The 19,008-nt window shown below is 42.2% G+C and overlaps 1 protein-coding gene across 1 annotated transcript; it reads left to right on the plus strand.

Moving 5' to 3' along the window:
* The first annotated feature begins 10,814 nt into the window (after nt 1–10,814).
* FMC1 (formation of mitochondrial complex V assembly factor 1 homolog) lies at nt 10,815–15,586 on the plus strand. The gene is made up of 2 exons (XM_080665271.1): nt 10,815–11,813; nt 15,292–15,586. Exons 1-2 carry the CDS (start codon nt 11,676–11,678, stop codon nt 15,493–15,495), a joined length of 342 nt encoding a protein of 113 aa, XP_080521397.1. The 5' UTR covers nt 10,815–11,675; the 3' UTR covers nt 15,496–15,586.
* Nucleotides 15,587–19,008: the final 3,422 nt, after the last annotated feature.

Here is a 19,008-nt window from a genome sequence, read left to right on the forward strand (position 1 = left end):
ACCATCTTTTCATGTGCTTATTAAATATTTAGTATATTAAGTGTAATTTACTTATATTAATATAAGTATAAAAGTACTTCTTTCAGGAGAATTTTCAAGGAGACTCTTTGTGCTGTAAACTTTCTAAGGCCTTGTATATCTACACATATTGTCTTTGATTCCTCACATTTAAATAATAATTTATCTGGATATAATAGTCTATATTTTTCTTCATCACTTAGAAAATAAACTTCATTGTTGCTGTTGTTGTTGTCTCCAGTGTTTGTATGAGGAAAAGTAATGCCAATCTATTTCTTATTCTTCTGTGGACTGCCTGTCTCTTCTCTCCAGAAGCTTTTCGAATTTTGTTGTCTTTAATTTTTCTAGATTTCATTATAATGTGTCAAAGTTTTGCCTTTATCATACTTATTCTGTTTGGTGTTCCATGAGACCTTTGAATTGGAGTTTTTTTATCTTAAATTTTTGGAAGTTCTTTACCTGTGATTGCTTTAAGTATTCTCTTCCCTAAGCCCATTTTCTCTCTTCCTGGGACTCATATTTATAGGTACTGACATCATTATTATTATTTGTTATATGTTCGTATTTTCCATCTCTTCCCAGTGCCTTCTGGGAAAGTTCCTTGAACAGATCTAGATCATTACTCATCTCTCAGCTGTGTAGCCATTCTTGTGTTTATCCAATCTATTGGTTTTGTTCAGCTAGTACATATTTCCTACCCAGTATTTCCATTTGGTTCTGTATAACTGCTTGTTCCCTATTATTATTCTCTTATCTCTGTGAGGATCTTTATTATGCTTAAGTTCTTGATCTGTCTTGTTCCATTCTGGTTTGTCTAATACAGTTTGTTCCATTACTGTCTCTTATTGTGACTGTACTGTCTCTTATTGTGACTGTCTCTTATTGTGACTGATTATTTTCACCTGTGAGCTTGTTTTACTGGAGTTATCAAGTTTCTTAGCTGATGATGTACACTAAGGGGAGAGGCCAAGGTCTCTAGCAAAAGGGAGCATTTCCCACAGTGAGATCCCAGGCATCAGAGTCAAACCTTGAACCCAACTATGTTCAATCCTACAGTGTATTGTTTTCTTCTAACTTGCTCACAGTAGCTTATCTCTCCATGTTTGGTGATTTTGTATTATATATTCATGCACTTTGGAACTTTAGCTATGGACATTCTTCAAGATCTGGATTTAAAGTGTTTTCCTCTGAAGACTATTTCAGTTTGCTTTTTCCAGGCTCCTAGGAACATTACCAACCCAGGACCACTTCAAACTAAATGTTTAGCTAAAGATTTCGGGGCCACAGCCATAGGATGAATTTCACCACAAATGCATGTGAGTGGTTATTGCTTGCTGGTGGTTTAGAACTCCTGTAGCCCTAGCCGATTTGGCTCAGTGGATAGAGGATCGGCCTGTGGACTGAAGGGTCTCGGGTTCGATTCTGGTCAAGGGAACATGCCTGGGTTGCAGCTCGATCCCCAGTAGGGGGCATGCAGGAGGCAATCAATGATTCTCTCTCATCATTGATGTTTCTATTTCTCCCTCTCCCTTCCTCGCTGAAATCAGTGAAAATACATTTTAAAAAAACACACAAAACTGTAGAAGGTTCCCCAGCTGCCACCCCCCGCTCCCCCTGAGCTAAGGTTGATTCAGAAAAGTCTCTTCTTGGTGAGGTAAGGGATATTGTTTTTTTCATTCCCAGTAACAAGGTCTATCATTTCGCAAGAGTTTATGATCTTACCTGCCACTGTGCTACTATGAGGCTTTCTTTCCTTCTGACTGCAAATGAAAATGCAGACTCAAGGCCACTGGGAATCAGCAGATATCCTCAAAGCAAATGTTTTTAGTGCTCTCTTACCCATTCCTCCTCTGACCTCCCGTTACTCTGGCTTCCTGTACTTTATTGTCAGCTCAGTCCTGCTTTGAAAAAGTATTTTTGTGTATTTGCTAAAATTTGTCCAGCACTCTATGATTTTTTGTTGTTGTTGTTTTGTGGGGGGGGTTTTGTTTTTAATTTAAATTCTTTATTGTTTAAAGTATATGATATTTTATATATTGAGATTTCTCTGTACATCTAATTTTCCATAATGTCAAAAACAAAAGTCCTATATGTTTTTTGTATAAAAATAATTACATCTGTAAACAGGTAATATGTAAGTATGAATGTAATTAATATAAAACTAGAATTGATCTTTAATATATAAATATTTAATAGTGCTATATTAGCTGTATATTCACTATATCCAGTTCAGAAGTCAGACTGTCCCATATGTCACCTCCAGGGCATCAGGTGTCCTGATGAAGAACAGGCGTTCCATAGGGAGGAGTGGTTGACCATGATCATTTCATTTACTAAAATGGGACTCTTTCTGTGTCAGTTTCACCAGAAACCCCAAAGGCTGAGAACAAAACAATAGGTGCCAAGTCCGTCCACACTCTAAAGGGAGGAGGAGCTAGATCACCTACATACCACATGCTAAGCAATTGTGAAACTGGGAAGCACTAGTTCCACACTGGGAAGGATTAGCTCGGCCGCCACCTCCAGGCTATATAAGAGTATGCTGGACATTTCCCTTCTCCCCAAGCTGAGGAGGGTGGGGGTGCTCCCTCTGCACCTCATGCCAAATGAGGGGGGCACTTCAAGAGGACCATTTGGAGAGCTTAACACATCCTGTGGAGTTTGAGGGAACAGGAACTGGTGATGATTCCCAACAGTCTAAAGACAGATTGTAGGTGACTAGCTCCTTGAGAAGACGGAAGAAGAGAGAAGGCTGCATTCAGAACAGCTTGCACTCTCAGTGCTCACGAGTTCCTGTGGCCTGATGTGGTTCTCAAGAAAGGGAGCAGATTTGGTCAGTTTCAGAAGGAATCCAGCCAAGGAAACACCTTGGAGGGGAAGCTGCCGGAAACTAAGTGGCAGGGGCAGGAATCCCAAGTAACTAGAGAAGGCATGGCCTACAGGGAACAGCAGGTGAGAGACCCCAGTGGTGGAGAAACTGGAGAACCAGGAGAAAGCACCTGTGAGAAAAGCATCAGCATTGGGAATACTACTCCCAGAGGACACTGACACCACTTCACAGCTCTACCATCAGAAAGACCTTCCCTCTTTCTTGCCTTGCTATGAAAGGACAGCAGCTAGCAAGTGAGGAGAAGGTAGTGTATGAGACTAGAACTGACAATGACTGTGAACTCCTTTCTCGTTCAGATTTCCAGGCTGGAGGAGGGGAGACATTTTAAATTAAATGATATTTGAAGTTTTAATATGGCACTGGATGAGACTTGTCGATACCTAGAAATGAGATGATTTAAAAAATGATGATAACTCTTCAACCTGTTTGTTACTGAAAATAGACTGGGAAAGCTATCCATTTCATCCAGACATAAGAACAAATTATTACAGAAGGTTCATAGGGACACTCGTGAGAAAATAAAGTTGCTTTCTGTTTATACCTCACAAGTCTAGCTTGTTCCACAAGCAGGTTGCATGTGAAGAGTAGAAGAGCAGAGCAGGAAGATGGAGAAGGTGGCATGTCCTCCGTCCTCCTGCCCAGTTTCCATCCCCTGGCAGCCAGCCTCAGCTAACAATGGGGAGACATTTTATGGGTGAGGTTTGGAGTTTCACTGTTATACAGACTGGAATTTTTTAAAACCAAAGAAAAAAAGGCTAATTGTCCTGTTATTTCCTGGAAAAGCTGCATGAACCACCCATGATTTCATGCTGGAGAGAAAAGAACAGTTTTGCAAGCAGCCGGGGTAAATTGCTGTCAGCATCTAGCAATCCAGCTTGTTTGTCAATAGTCACATTTACTTCTGAGTATTATAATGTACTGCATTTTATATGCTACAGGATGTTATCAATAAGGTTAATGTGATTAAAAGTAAGACCTTTAAATAGCAGAAACTACTATGTAATGGGAAGTACCCGTGGAAATCCTGTAAACCATAGAGATTGAGTGATTATCTTGCTGAAAAGTATTTACAAGAATTGTCAAACTTCAGAATTAATTCTGCGAAGCAGGCAAGTGTTTCTCATTTGCTGCCCTCCTCTGTGATGACAAGGGGATATCAGGAGTATGCTGCTGTGCGATCTGAAGACTGCTTTTTGGCGGCCAGCATTCATTCCCACATCCTTCTATGCTACTCTCCTTGTCATATAGAATAGAATTATGGAAACTACATTTCCCAAACACCTTTGCCTTCAAGGTTCTGGATGTGATTTCACTTCTGCCAGTGTATTCATGTGAGGTTTCGTAGATGGGAGGGAAAAGTGGCATGACTTTTTCTCTGGCCGCACCTAGCAAAATGTAGGCCATGGTAGACTTAAAATTCTGCTGTACTCTCCAAGGAACCTCCTTTCAGCCCCCATTTCAGTACTTGGGGGCACCTCTGATCAGCAGTGGGGGTTCCCTGCATTTTTCTGATCGGGGTAGCAGCAGAAACCTCCTAGTACTCTGAACTTCTGAATGTTAACGGCAACATCCCCTAACTCCTGCAGTCCTTCTAAGAGTGCCATAAGCACCTCAGTGCCCTGCACTCAATTTTTTCAGCTTGAAAGGCCTACAATGGTTTCTATTTCTGACTAAGCTGCCTGCTGATATTTTGAAATAAGTGGACATACTTAATGGGTCCCTTTAAGTTAGAAGTAATTTTCTAAATCTATAAGTGAGGTATTAACTGCCTTTTTAAAAGAAACTCATGTAATGGAGAAATTTGAAAATGGATGTTTAAAAATGTTTATCACCATATGATTTTGTTGCCCCAAGTAATGTGTTAAACTGAGATTTTCAAAATAATGAAACACACTGAATTATACATTGTTTTCAATAAAATAAACAGTAATAGTCGTTCTTTACTGAGAAAAATTAGGACTTTTTTTTACTGTTAATAAAGTGAAAATATTTTCAAAATATTGTTTCATTTTTTAAAACATCACTTTTATTTCTACTTTGTGTATGTTTTAAATGCATATACTACATTGGTTCAGTAGTATATGTATGTGATTTAAAAAAAGATACAAAGACTATGGCAGAGGCACAAGATGTTTACTGCTATAAATACACACCATCAAAAAAGTTTAGAAATCAGTGCTTTAGATGAATGATGATGTACAGAGACTTGACTTGGGTGGTGAACACACAATACAGTGTATAGATGATCTGTTATAGAATTGTGCACCTGAAACGTGTATAATTTTGTTAATCAATGTCTGCCCAATAAATTCCATAAAAAGGAAAATAAATGTTTTTTAAAAGACATGCTAGACATGGTTATGGTAATAGGTAATTGGGCCAGTACAATTATCGTATGGTTCAGAACAAAGTGATCTTGGGATCCATTACAAAAATATAGAGCAACCCACTAAGATCGCTTTTGATATAAAAACAAAACAGGCCTAGCTGATTTGGCTCAGTGGACAGAGCGTTGGTCTGCAGACCCAAGGTTGCAGGCTCCTCCCCAGCCCCGGCCCTGCAGGAGGCAACCAATCCATGCGTTTCTCTCACATTGATGTTCCTCTCTGTCTTTCCCTCTCTCTTCCACTCTAAAAATCAATGGAAAAATATTCTCGGGTGAGGATTAACAATAAATAAATACATATAAACAAGAACAAAACAACAAAGCCCTTATTTCTAAAGAACAAAGGCATAGCCCTAGCCAGTTTGACTGTGGAAAGAGCATCAGCCTGGGGAATGAAGGGTCCCGTGTTTGATTACTCTGTTGCAGGCTAATTCCTGTCCCTGGTTGGGGTGTGTATGAAGGCAACCAATTGATTCTCTATCTATCTCTCTCTCCCCCACTCTCTCTAAAAATCAATGGGAAAATGTCCTCAGGTGAGGATTAACAAAAATAGAGAACAAAGGCATAAAATGAGCTGCCATAATAGAGTAAAAAACAATAATAACCAGTGCCCAGATAGGAGTCAGTTCACAGACCCAAAAGCCCATCAATGAAGGAGGGAACCCAGAAAACCCTTGAAAAAAGGCCCTAAGATGCCATCACATTGTAAGTAACATATCCATCTTCTGGCCTTCTCTGATGGGATCCGCTACCATTTTCCAAGGATGGCTGTGCACTATAGAGAAAGGACAACACTTTTTTTTTTTAATATATTTTATTGGTATTTTACAGAGAGGAAGCGAGAGGGATAGAGAGCTAGAAACATCGATGAGAGAGAAACATCGATCAGCTGCCTCCTGCACACCTCCCACTGGGGATGTGCCCGCAACCAAGGTACATGCCCTTGACCGGAATCGAACCTGGGACCCTTCAGTCCGCAGGCCGATACTCTATCCACTGAGCCAAACCGGTTTCGGCAGGACAACACTTTTGAGGATTACTGAACATTGGCTCTGAGCTACAATTAATCCATGGATTAACTTTTACTATGGCCCACTGGTCAGAAAGAACGAATGTGGGTCATGTGAAAGAAAAAGAAGAAATCAGCACTTACATCTATAGTATCAGAATTGATGGAAGAGAGTGCCTACAGATGTATACTCTCAGATACAACCTCTTTGATTAGTCCTGGCTTTTTCCCACCAAAATTTTCCCCAAATATCCATTTGCATGGCCAGGTAGCCAGTCACTGCTGTAGTTGCAGAGTTAAGACTGGACTATAGGGGGTCTGTTCACACAGTTTCACAGGGCATAGAAAACTTGTCCCAAAACAACTCATTACCCTCAGAGAGCTTGAAGGACAAAATAATGGTGGCCTCACAGTGGCTGGGGAATGGGAATAGGGTGTCTCTACTTAAAAGTATGGGTATTACCCCACCCCAACACTTGCACACATGTAAGCTGAAGATGCCTGCACATTATTTGGGTCTCTGCTCAAATGTCACCTTATCAGGAGCTCCCTGAAGACATGATAAAGCTGTAGGTCCCAATTCCCTGCCCCTAGCTTCATTGTTCTCCATAGCAATCAACATTTGACAAATTTTATGTTTTATTTTTTTTCTGTCCACCTTTCAAGAATGGAAGCATCACGAGTTTGGGAAATTTTACCTACTCTGCTTGCCGCAGATCTAGCCCAATGTCACTGTGCCAACCTTGCAAGCTGTAGTGACTGTGCCTGGTGGTGGTTTCACTGGACTAGATCTGGGGCAGAATTTTGGGTGAGGTTCTTGGCTGTGTAGCTTCCAAGCCTAATATCTAGCCTTACCAGGAAATTTTAAGAATCACCCAGCATCTTTTTAATGAAAATTCCTTTTCTGCTATACAAGTTTAACTTAAAAAAAAAAAAAAAAGACTTTGAGCAAGCTTTTTCTCTTTCTGGAGCATGCTCATGCCTTTCCCTCTCTTCTTTTCCCAGGTATGGTCTCTTTTTCCTAAGCTCCAAGCTTTCTTTTGCCTCTGTAACTGATTTCCTGAGTCCACACAAGCCCAGCTGGCTCACCTTTTCTTTTTCTTTTTTAACCTCTGTGACTTTCTAAATAAATTTTCTCATAATTTCAAAAAATAAAAAAGGGTTTGAGTTAGATTGTGTGGGGTCAAATAGCAGCTTCGCCAGTGCCCAGTTGGCTGAATCATGAAACTGCTCTGAGATTTTTCCCACATTTTTAAGTTGGTAAAATCAGAGTACTGCCTCATAGGATTGTGGTGAGATCAAATGAAACATTACCTGTAAAATGCCCTGGTACGTAGTTCCCACACTTGCAACCCCAGCTTATATAAGGCCGACAGAAGTGTTTTGACAAATAGTGCTGTGTTTAACTGGCTGCTGACATTTAAGTTATGGCATTTCATAAAAATTCTGGATTTATAACTTCTCTTAAAAAAATCAGAAGCTCTGTGCTCGCTTCGGCAGCACATATACTAAAATTGGAACGGTACAGAGAATATTATCATGGCCCCTGCGCAAGGATGACACGAAAACTCGAGAAACGTTCCATATTTTAAAGAGAAAAAAAAATCAGAAGCTCTGGCAACACTGGCATGACACTCCTACTTTGCAACAATGAGATTGTGTTGAATTGTCTAGCTCAGGGGTGGGCAAACTTTTTGACTCAAGGGCCACAATGGGTTCTTAAACTGGACCGGAGGGCCGGAACAAAAGCATGGATGGAGTGTTTGTGTGAACTAATATAAATTCAAAGTAAAGGAGCGGAGGGGAGAGCAAGAGAACCGGATAGAACAGCCGGATCCAGCCCGCGGGTCGTAGTTTCCTTTGGAGGAGGTGGGAATTCACCGCCTGATTCCATCTATTACCTGCCTGGTCCCAACTGTAGGGTTTGGATGTGTAGCCCTGTACTAGGAATTGAAAGATTTTCTAAAGCTGCAAAATTTAAAAATTCAGCTAAATTGTCTCTAAGAAACTTTTCAGGCTGATTTGGGTTTTGATTGCTGCACAGTAATCAAAACATAGTGGAATTATTCCTAAACAACTGATATTTTGTTATCTTTAATGTTTCTTTGGATTGACTGGGTTTAGGTGGGCAATTCTCTGCTCCATATGATGTTGATTTAGACAGTCATCTGGGGGTGCCTCTAGATTGGGGCATTTAAGATGGCTCAAGCACATAGTGGGTAATTAGTGCTGTCAGCTGAGGCCTGTCTTAGTACTTCTTGTGTGCCTTGAGGCTATCCCAGCATGGTAACTAGATAAGAAGCAGGAAATGAAAGTTGCCAGTTTCAAGGCCTGGGATTCCATAGAAGTCCCAGAATGTCACTTCTGCTACATTCTATTGGTCAAAGCTAGTCACAAGGCTTGTCTGAGATTCAAAAGGGGGAGGGATGCATGGGATGGGAAATAAGCATTTCCTCTTTATATAAGGAGCAATACACACACACACACACACACACACACACACACACACACACGACTTTTGGGAGGGCAGCATCTATGGAGGCTAGTGGCTACTTTTTAAGAGCTAATTTTTTAAATTATTAAATATTTTTATTGATATCAGAGAGGAAGGGAGAGGGAGAGATAGAAACATCAATGATGAGAGAGAATCATTGATTGACTGCCTCCTGCATGCCCCCTACTGGGGATCAAGCCCAAAACCCAGGCATGTGCCACCTCCTGGTTCATAGGTGGATGCTCAACTACTGAGCCACACTGGCCGGGCTAGAGGTAACTTTTAAAAAATACTTTTAGAGCTAACATTTTATGATTATCTACTTACTCTTAAGTATGAGAATGACTTAGGGTGGAAGAAGTGTCTCTTGGCAGCACAGTAAAAAGGAATTCAAAATTATTTCTTATTGCCCAGCCTGTGTGGCTCATTGGTTGAGTGTCATTCTATGAACCAGGAGGTCATGGTTCGATTCCCAGTCAGGGCACATACCTGGGTTGTGGGCTTGATCCCCAGTGTGGTGCTTGCAGGAGGCAGCCAATCAATGATTCTCTCTCATCATTGATGTTTCTATCCCTCTCCTTTCCTTTCTGAAATCAATTAAAACAAACATTTGTAAAACAAACAAAAAGCCCTAGCTGGTTTGGCTCAGTGGATAGAAAGTTGGTCTGCAGGCTGAAGGGTCCTGGGTTCGATTCCAGTCAAGGGTACATGCCTGGGTTGTGGGCTCGATCCCCAGTAAGGGGTGTGCAGGAGGCAGCCGATCAATGATTCTCTCTCATCACTGATGTTTCTCTCTCACCCTCTCCCTTCCTTTCTGAAATCAATAAAAATATATTTTAAAAAATTACTGATTGTCCTCAATAAATTTATATTAAGAGGATAAATAATAGCATTCTCCCTAACCTCTCCTGCGTGCATATTTGCCTTTTAAAATCAGATACTTGTGAATTACAGGTTGACAAAATGAATATTTTATGTTTAACAGGGAGAGAGTCATTCATTCATATTGTCACACCAGTTTCCTCTTCTATTAATTCTGGAAGGGTCAGGATTCCAGCCAAAATATGAAAGGTTACATAAAGTTGGCCACAGCTAGAGCTGGTGGGCCCTGACAGGGACCTAGGAGAGACCTGGTAGAGTGGGAATTTCTGGGCCTGAAGAGTGGTATGCATCTTGGTTCATGTGGCAGATGATGGAGCTGAGACATAGGTAACCTAGATGTAAAAAAATAAAGTTACATAGGTAATCTAGAGGAGCCCAGAAGAGGTGAAGTAATTTTAACCTTGCCATATTGACTGCGAGGGCCTAGAGAAGTGTCTGACCTAAACTTCCCAAAGAAACTTGAAGCCCGCAAGGTAAATATTAATATTAATACAAACAGTTAAGTTTCAGGCAGAAAGAATAACACGGGTGGAGAAGAAAACAATCAGTTCAGATACCTGGAGCAGAGGGTGAGAGGGAACATAACGGTGAGAGATGGAGGTTGAAATAAGGGTCAATTTAGGCAGGTTCCAGTAGTCGGAACCTTTGGAGGCAATGGGGAGCCACTGAGGTTGTAATCAAGTGTTAAATACCGCTGTGTCTCAGAGAAGTGACTTGTCCAAGTTACACAATTAGGAACAGAACCAGAAAAATGAACTAATTATTTCCAGTTAACAAATTCCAGTTAACACTAAGTAGTAACTCCCCGCGGTCCCATGTTTATCACTGAACCGCCAAATCAGAAGACAAGGTACACATCCCAAGTCGCCACTGGCTCTGCGGAAATGGCCTCAGCCCTTCAACCGGAAGCAAAAAGTGACCGCTGCTTACGCCACCTAACGGTCGACTAGAGGCAAAGTCCGTCTGGAAAGCCTTAGCACCGGAAGGGGCCGGCTGTTTCCGGTAAGGACCCCAAGGAGCAGAGGCTAAAAGGGCGATTCACGGAGATTCGGCCAATGTGTCCTGCGTGCTCGGCTCCGCAACGTCGCAAGTCTGCTTCTGCGCAGGCGCGTGGAACGCGTATGCCCAACCGTGCGCGCGCCCGGGTCTCCGTTGGGCGCGACGGCGCCGTTTGGAGGGTAAAGCCTTTGGAGCTGTAACGCAGCCTTTTGTTCTCTTAACTACAACTCCCAGCATGCCTCGTCCCTCATATTGATACTAGATGCGGTCTACCAGGATAGGTTAAAAAGGAACGTAAGGGACAATGACGTACCAAAGGAAAAAAATTGAATACGTTGTTTCAGGTCATCGTTCACAGAAGCCCCAGTGGCCTAATGGATAAGGCATTGGCCTCCTAAGCCAGGGATTGTGGGTTCGAGTCCCATCTGGGGTGGTGAGGCTTTTTCGTTTTTCATTTGTTAAGCAATTGTAGTGAAATATGCTAACTTAATCTTACTTTTTATAAATAAGAAATGTATGTGTGGTTTTCCTAGGTGTTAGGTTACAGTTTACGAGAATCAGCATACTCCATTTTCTTTCTCTGATTTTGGGAAGTCAATACGTTGAATTTTGTTGTCCCCTCTAGAAATAATGTTTGCTCAGCGTGTTCTGTTTCAAATCAACACCCATTCGCGCCAGGCTCTCTATTTCTCGAGGCTGAAAAGGTCGGTTAAGCTAACGGCATCTCAAATGGCGCAGTCAGGAAAGGACTTCCTTTTCCCTTGCCCAGCTCGTCAGTTACTCGGCTTTCCTTTGCTTCTCCCTTAACTTCTTAGGGCGCCGCTCGGCGTTCTATTAATAAGGCTCCGCAGAGAAGGGAAGTGAACCATTCCGCTGTTTTGCAATCGAGGAGAGGAGCAGGGTGGGTTCGACTGTACCATTAAGCGATTGGGCTTGGGGGTGAAGGAGTTACAAGGGCGTTGGGTGTCGTAGGGCACCAGGCTCCGAGGACGGGAGAATGGCGGCGCTCGGGCCGCCGGCGCGTACTCTGCGAGGTCTTCTACGGGAGTTGCGCTACATGAACGCAGGCACCGGCCGACCCTATCGCGACACCGCAGCCTATCGGTACCTCGTGAAGGCTTTCCGAGCACATCGGGTATGGAAGCCAGTATCCGCGTGCTCCAGCGTCCCTTCCCCGGGATGGGAGGGAGAGCTGGGTTTGGGCGGGCGTAGAGAGCGCCGGGCCTGAGCGACTGCATTTCTGAGGCCGACCCTCCACCCAGCTCCGGTTCCGGCCAAAAAAGCCCAGTTCTACCTCTCTAGGCTCTGGTCCATGGCCTAAGCCCAGAGACTACACCGGACCGCGGGAGAGCACAGTCACCGGGGTGGAGCCGTCCCCGAGGATTTCATTGGCTGTCTTTTGCATGAATGAAGGAGAAAGTCGGAGGAAAGTGAAATGAGAAAACAGGGGAAAAAGAAAAGGTGTACATGCTGGAGCGTGTAGGGTCACTAGCCGCCGCATCTATTCATTTCGCTGCCCATTCCCTAGTAAAGCTATTCTCAGAAGCAATTTTTGAGGCAGAAAGAGAAACTGTAATAGGACATGAAATATTGGGAGCTTCCTGAAGACCAGGAACTGTGTTACTTAGGTTGTACTCTCGATTCCAATAATTACAGGCTGTTGTTCCTTGTGATTAAGCCCCTGATGGTGCCTTGTAGAACGGAACTAGAAACTTGTAATGAAGTGATGTCCAGATACATTTTGTCCTTCTGTAGCTGATAAATCTGAACATATGGGAAAACATACTTGAGAAATTCCTTTGTTAAATCCACACTCCATATCACCCTTAGGCAAGAGCGATGAAAGATAGTTTCATTTTTCAAATGGGGCAACAGAGACTCAGGGTCAGTGACCCTTTCAGGACACGTATAATAACAACTAAGATGTAGGTTACCTAGTTCCCAATTAAGAGTCCATTAATTAACGCCTTTGAAGTTAGGGGTCTGGCTTGGAGAGAGATTGCAGCCTATCTCAGAAATAATAAATTGGAGAGTCAGTTTGGCTCTATGGAAGGAAACTTACCGTCCTTTGAACAATGTGGGAAACTGGAGATCACTAACCTAAATATTGAATTTCCGAGCCATGGAAGTTAGAATGCAAAATGTCAGAACTAAAATTTAGCTAATTGTTCAAAGGTCTGACAAGAGAATATTAGGAACTGACAAGAGCATCATTGATCTGCTGCCTCCTGCACGCCCTCCACTGTGATCAAACCTGCAACCCTTAACTCAGGCATGTGCCCTGACCACAGAATCCAACCGTGACCTCCTGGTTCATAGGTCCACGCTCAACCACTGACACACCGGCTAGGCTCTTTTGGTCTTTCTTATGATTCATTTACTGTTATATTCTTTTCTTTTTTTAACCCGCACCCGAGGATTGATTTTTTAAAAAGAGTCGAAAGGTGGGAGGGAGGGGGATTGGAGAGAGAGAATGATTGATGTGAGAGAGATACATTAACTAGTTGCCTTCTGATGATGCCGGGGATTGAACCTGCAACCCAGGTACATGCCCTTCCCTGGGAATCGAACTCGGAAACCTTCGGTTCGAAGGCCAACACTATCCACTGAAACACACTGGCAAGGCATACTGTTATATTTTGATTGACCCTTCTTTCCAGATACCTTATGATTAAGGCCTAAATCAAGGTCAGTATTCTCTTGTCCTATACTAACATAGAATTCTTGTTTCAAATCCTATCAATTTAGGTTTATATACATGGGTATTATCCTTTGTTGATGTTTGACATTGGTGTTAATCTCAAATTTTTAATTATAAAAAAAAGTTTTTAATTGATTGCCCTGGCCAGTGTGGCTCGGTTGGAGTGTCAGCCTATGCACTGGAAGGTCTCGGGTTTGATTCCCAGTCAGGACACATACCTAGGTTGAGGGTTCAATCCCCAGTCAGGGCAGATACAGAGGCAACTGATCAATCTCTCTTTTTCACATTGTTGTTTCTCTCTCACACTCTGAAATTTAAAAAAATAATAATAAGTTTATTAAAGGAGATGAATTTTGCCTTTTTGATCAGCTTATGAGTGGCATTTTCCCATATGTGATCTGCAGATCTTAAGCCACACTCTAGTTTTCAGATTCCAACCCTAGATATTTAAAAAAAAGGTTAAAGAAAGGGGATTCTGTAGGCGGTGGTGCCAGAGATTAAATGGCACTGGACAGGGCTCCTTAAGTCATTTGAGACTATGTACACATCTCCATCTCTGCCTTCCTGCCCCTTTCTCACAACCTCAAGACTAGTCAAGTAAAGGACAGTGGAATAATTTCCTTCGTCTGGAAATTATGAAGAAGAAACAGGGTTTAGAGAACTTCAGAATGGCTATGAAGTCTCCAGCTCCTTAAGGTCATTAAAATCCAGATTTTTCAGATGGATAGGTAAATTGTGATAGTGAGTATAAGTAATATGAAAATGTACATATTTTATATGTAAAACCATTTTGTTACTAATGAGGACAAAGCTATTTTGCAGACAAAGTAAGTTTTAAGTTTTCATTGAAATGAAAGGCATATTCCACATTAACCAAAGTCCACAGTCATAAGAAGCAGCCCTTCATTGGTTTGAAGGGGAAAAAGTTCTACATTATATTTCTGAAGTGATACTAATGATCAGTGACCTGATTATAACTACCCACCTCTGCCACTAACTAACCACCCAGCCTCTCTGGGCTTTAGTTTTCTTATTTGTAAAATGAGAGACTTGAAACTAGATGACTTTCTTCTAAAATGTGCAGTCACTCAATGAAACATCCCAGTGAAACTCTGTAAAACTCTTTTTTTCTTCCCACCTTTAAAAAAAAGTTTTATTTGTTGACTAGAGGCCCAGTGCACGAATTCACGCACCAGTGGGGTCCCTCGGCCTGGCCTGAGGGATCGGGCCACAACTGGCTCTCCGACATCCCCTAAGGGGTCCCGGATTGTGAGAGAGCACAGGCCAGGCTGAGGGACCCCACCGGTGCACAATTGGGCCAGGAAGGGGTGTGGGAGGTTGGCCAGCTGGGGAGGGACCATAGTAGGGTTCCAGGGTGTGTCCAGCCCATCTCAGTCCCAATTGGCCAGACCCCAGCAGCAAGCTAACCTATGGGTTGACTGTCTGCCCCCTGGTAGTCAGTGCACGTCAAAGCGAGCGGTTGAGCGGCCTTAGCATATCATTAGCATATTACACTTTGATTGGTTGAACGGATGACAGGACACTTAGCATATTAGGCTTTTATTATATAGGATTTTAGAAAAAGAGAGAGAAATCAATGTTTTTCCACTTATTTATGCAGTCATTGCTTCTTGTATATGCCCTGATGGTATGGAACCCGACACCTTGGCATATTGGGACGATGCTCTAACCAACTGAGCCACCTGGTGTAAAACTTTTCAGTGAACTGGAGGTCAGCTTTCCTAATCATCAACAATTATAGAGTTCCTCTATATATCTATTAAGTATATACAAATACATGTTTCTAGTTCCTCTCTGTGATTTTCCTTCATTCTAGAGAATGTTTATTATGTCTTACTCTTGGCCTTTAGCTGGGCTGTTGATAAAGTATCTGACTTTGCTACTTCTCTAGGTCACCAGTGAGAAGCTGTGCAGAGCCCAACATGAGCTTCATTTCCAAGCTGCCACCTATCTCTGCCTCCTTCGTAGCATCCGTGAACATGTGGCCCTTCATCAGGAATTTCATGGCAGGGGTGAGCGCTCAGTGGAGGAGGCAGCTGGCTTGGTGGGTCTCAAGTTGCCCCATCAGCCCGGAGGGAAGGGCTGGGAGCCATGAAAATGGAGAGATTCCTTGGATGCTGCCTTCATATAATAATTTAATTATTTATATCGATATGTATTTACCATTAAATTTTATTTAAAGTTTAGGGTTTTTCTCTGTAATTTTGTTGTCCAAGTGTTTCTTTTTTTTCAGTCTTTTTATTTTAAGAAAAACGATTTTAAATATAATAATGTTACATGCAATAAGCAATACTTCAAGATAAACGATTTTAAATATGTTACATGCAATAAACACCAATATTCAAGAAAAATGATCTTAGATATAATATTACATGCAATAAACATTAATATTTCAAGAATAAAAGAATTTTAAGTTTAAAATATTACCAACACTGTACTAACATAGTATAGTATCACAAAAGTTGTAGGAAATATTAAAAATCTGCAAATAACAGGATTAATTCTATTATATTCTAGACTACTCCCCCCCCCATGGGGATCTATTTTTTAAAAATTCTTTATTGTTTAAAGTATTACATGAGTCTCCTTTTTTCCCCCATTGACCTCTCCCCCACCACCACCTCCCCCAAGCACAAGCCCTCACCCCCCACCCCCACTGTCTGTGTTGATTGGTTTTGTTCATATGCATGCATACAAGTCCTTTTGTTGATCTCTTATCCCATCAACCCCCGCCCCCACCTTCCCTCATAGGTTGTACAGTCTGTTCGATGCTTCTATGACTCTGGTTCTATTTTTGTTCATTAGTTTATGTTCATTATATTCCACAAATGAGTGAAATTGTATGATATTTATCTTTCTCCAACTTGCTTATTTCACTTAGCATGATTCTTTCAAAGTCTATTTTGTCGGATATGCGTATTGCTTCTCCAGCTTTTTTTTCTTTTCCATTTGCATGGAAAATTTTTTCCCATCTTTTCATCTTGTGTGTGTCTCTTGTTTTGAGGTGGGTCTCTTGTAGACAGCATATAGTTGGATCCTATTTTTTTTTATCCATTCAGCTACCCTACACCTTTTGATTGGAGCATTTAATCCATTTACATTTAAGGTTATTATAGGTACTTATTTATATCCATTTTAATTCTGTATGGCTAGGTTTCTCTTTCTGTTTCTTCTTTTCAGCAGTCTCTTACAGCAGTGGTCGGCAAACTCATTAGTCAACAGAGCGGCAAAACACGGCTTGTGACCCGCATGTGGCTCGGGAGCCGCAGTTTGCCAACCACTGTCTTACAGCAATCCCTTTAGCGTTTCTTGTAATGCTGGCTTGGTGGTGATGAACTCCTTTCGCCTTTTTCTGTCTGGGAAGCTCTTTATTTGACCATCTATTTTGAATGATAGTTTTGCTGGATATAGTCATCTCAGTCTCAAATCCTTGCTTTCCATTACCTTGAGTATTTCATGCCATTCCCTTCTGGCCTGTAGAGTTTCTGATGAGAAATCAGCCTTATGGGAACTCCTTTGTATGTAACAGTTTTCTCTTGCTGCCTTTAAGATTCTCTGTCTTTAATTTTTGGCATTTTAATTATGTGTCTGGGCATGGGTCTGTTTGGGTTCTTGTTTGGGGTTCTCTGTGCCTCCTGTGCTTGTGTGACTTTTTCCTTTACCAGGTTAGGGAACACCTATTTCTTCAAACACCTCTACTCCTTTCTTTCTGCCTCTTCTGCTAAAGGGATTGTTACATTTCACATTGTCCCACAGCTCCCTTAAGCTGTCCGCCTGTTTTTTAACTGTTTTTTCTTGGTTCTCTAATTGAGTGATATTTTCAACTCTGTCTTCTAATTCACTGATTCCATCCTCATCTTCCCCTAATCTGTGTATTCCTTCCAGTGCAGTGGTCGGCAAACTGCGGCTCGTGAGCTGCGGTTTGCCGCTCTGTTGACTAATGAGTTTGCTGACCATTGGACTAGACTAAATGTTACCGTGTAGTTGGAAGCTGTGAGGATTAGGCAATTGTGGCATATTGTGTGCAAAGAGGTAAAGGGTAGTATATGACAGTGGTCTGCAAACTCATTAGTCAACAGAGCGGCAAACCGCGGCTCGCGAGCCACCTCGGTTTGCCAACCACTGTTCCAGTGTGTTCTTTATTTGTGTTATGTCATTCTTTATCTCAGACTGTTCTTTTTTCATAGTTACTATATCTTTTCTCATACTGTTGAGCATTTTAAACATCATTACTCTGAACTCTGTTTCAGATAAATTTCTTATCTCTGCTTCATTTATCTCTTCTGGAGAATTCGCTAGTTCATTCATTTAGTGGTTGTTTCTTTGTTTCCTCATTTTGGTTGTCTGTTTCGGTTTGTGACTGTATTTTAGGTAGATCCTCTATACCTCTCACTCTCTAGTGCAGGACAGTGTTAAAGGCTGTTTCTGACTATTTGGATCAGGCAAAGACTCAAAGCCTCCAGAGACCACCTCTGCTACAGACTAGTAGGATTCCAGACTTGAATTGCCCCCAAGCAATTGTCCTCAGGTATGGCAAGAGTTTTTTCAACAGGATGGAGCAGTTGCTTCTGCCTGGAGGCTAATTGTTACTTTTAATCTCTTAAGTGGTCTCAGGTCAAAGTGTTTTCCAATAGGGTGCATCGACTGTTTTCCCCCCAGGCAAGGCAGATGTCTATGTGGGAAAGATGTCCTCCATTGTGTGAGGGAATGACTCAGCCCAGGAAACTTGGGGTGTCTGCCTTCTGAGCTCTATCCCCTGAGTCCCCAGTCCTGGGTTCTGCTCTCACAGCTCCAGTCCACTTCACCCTCCCTCTGCCAGAACACAAGGTAGGTGGCTCCACAGGGAATTTTGTGCATTGGCCCTTTAAGAGGATGCCCGAACTTTCAGCTGCCACTCCCTGGCAAACAGCACCCCACTGCTTTTCACAGCTAGATGTTCTGTGGGTGCCCTCTTCAGTTTGGTGCTCTCTGCTGGGGATTAGATTAGATCCCAGAGTTCTCAGTGTCACCCCCCACTTCCCCTCCCCCCCACAGCTGAGATATCTCTCCGGGAATTCAGTTGCCATCTGTGGGAGCCTGGCCAGCCCTTTCATGCCTCTGCCCCTCCTACCAGTCTTTATGCAGACTCCACCTTCTGTCCTTATGTATCAGGGTTCTCTCCTGTGAGTTTTCCATTGGTTATTCAGGAAGCCTTTCCATATTTCAGTTGTAATTCCAGCTTGTTCCTGGGAGCATGTCCCTGCAGCATCCTTCTACTCTGCCGCCATTTTTAATCCCCGTCCAAGTGTTTCTTAGGGAGATTTTATCTTTACTGAACTTCTTATACTAGGCTGATTGATGTTCTGAATTTACTTTTAAAACTCTTTATTAGTATATTTATTTTAAAGTAATAAAAGCCTATTACTAAGGAATTCAGATGATACTATCTAATAAAAGAGTAATATGCAAATTGACCATACCTCCACTACACCCACAAGCCACACCCACCAGCCAATCAGGAGCGAGTATGCAAACTAACCCAACCAAGATGGCTGCAGCCACGGAGCTGCAGCAGGCAGGAGGCTTGGGTTTCCCCAGCAATTGAGGAAGCCAAGCTTCCCTGCCACCC

The sequence above is a fragment of the Plecotus auritus genome (assembly GCF_963455305.1).
Source record: "Plecotus auritus genome assembly, chromosome: 4".
Classification (NCBI taxonomy): Eukaryota; Metazoa; Chordata; class Mammalia; order Chiroptera; family Vespertilionidae; genus Plecotus; species Plecotus auritus.

What these genes read in the sequence shown, in the direction of transcription:
- FMC1 (XM_080665271.1), top strand. Translation starts at nt 11,676, where the DNA reads ATGGCGGCGCTCGGGCCGCCGGCGCGTACTCTGCGAGGTCTTCTACGG. An exon ending in AGGCTTTCCGAGCACATCGG is followed by an intron (nt 11,814 to 15,291) that starts GTATGGAAGCCA and finishes CTACTTCTCTAG; the next exon opens with GTCACCAGTGAGAAGCTGTG.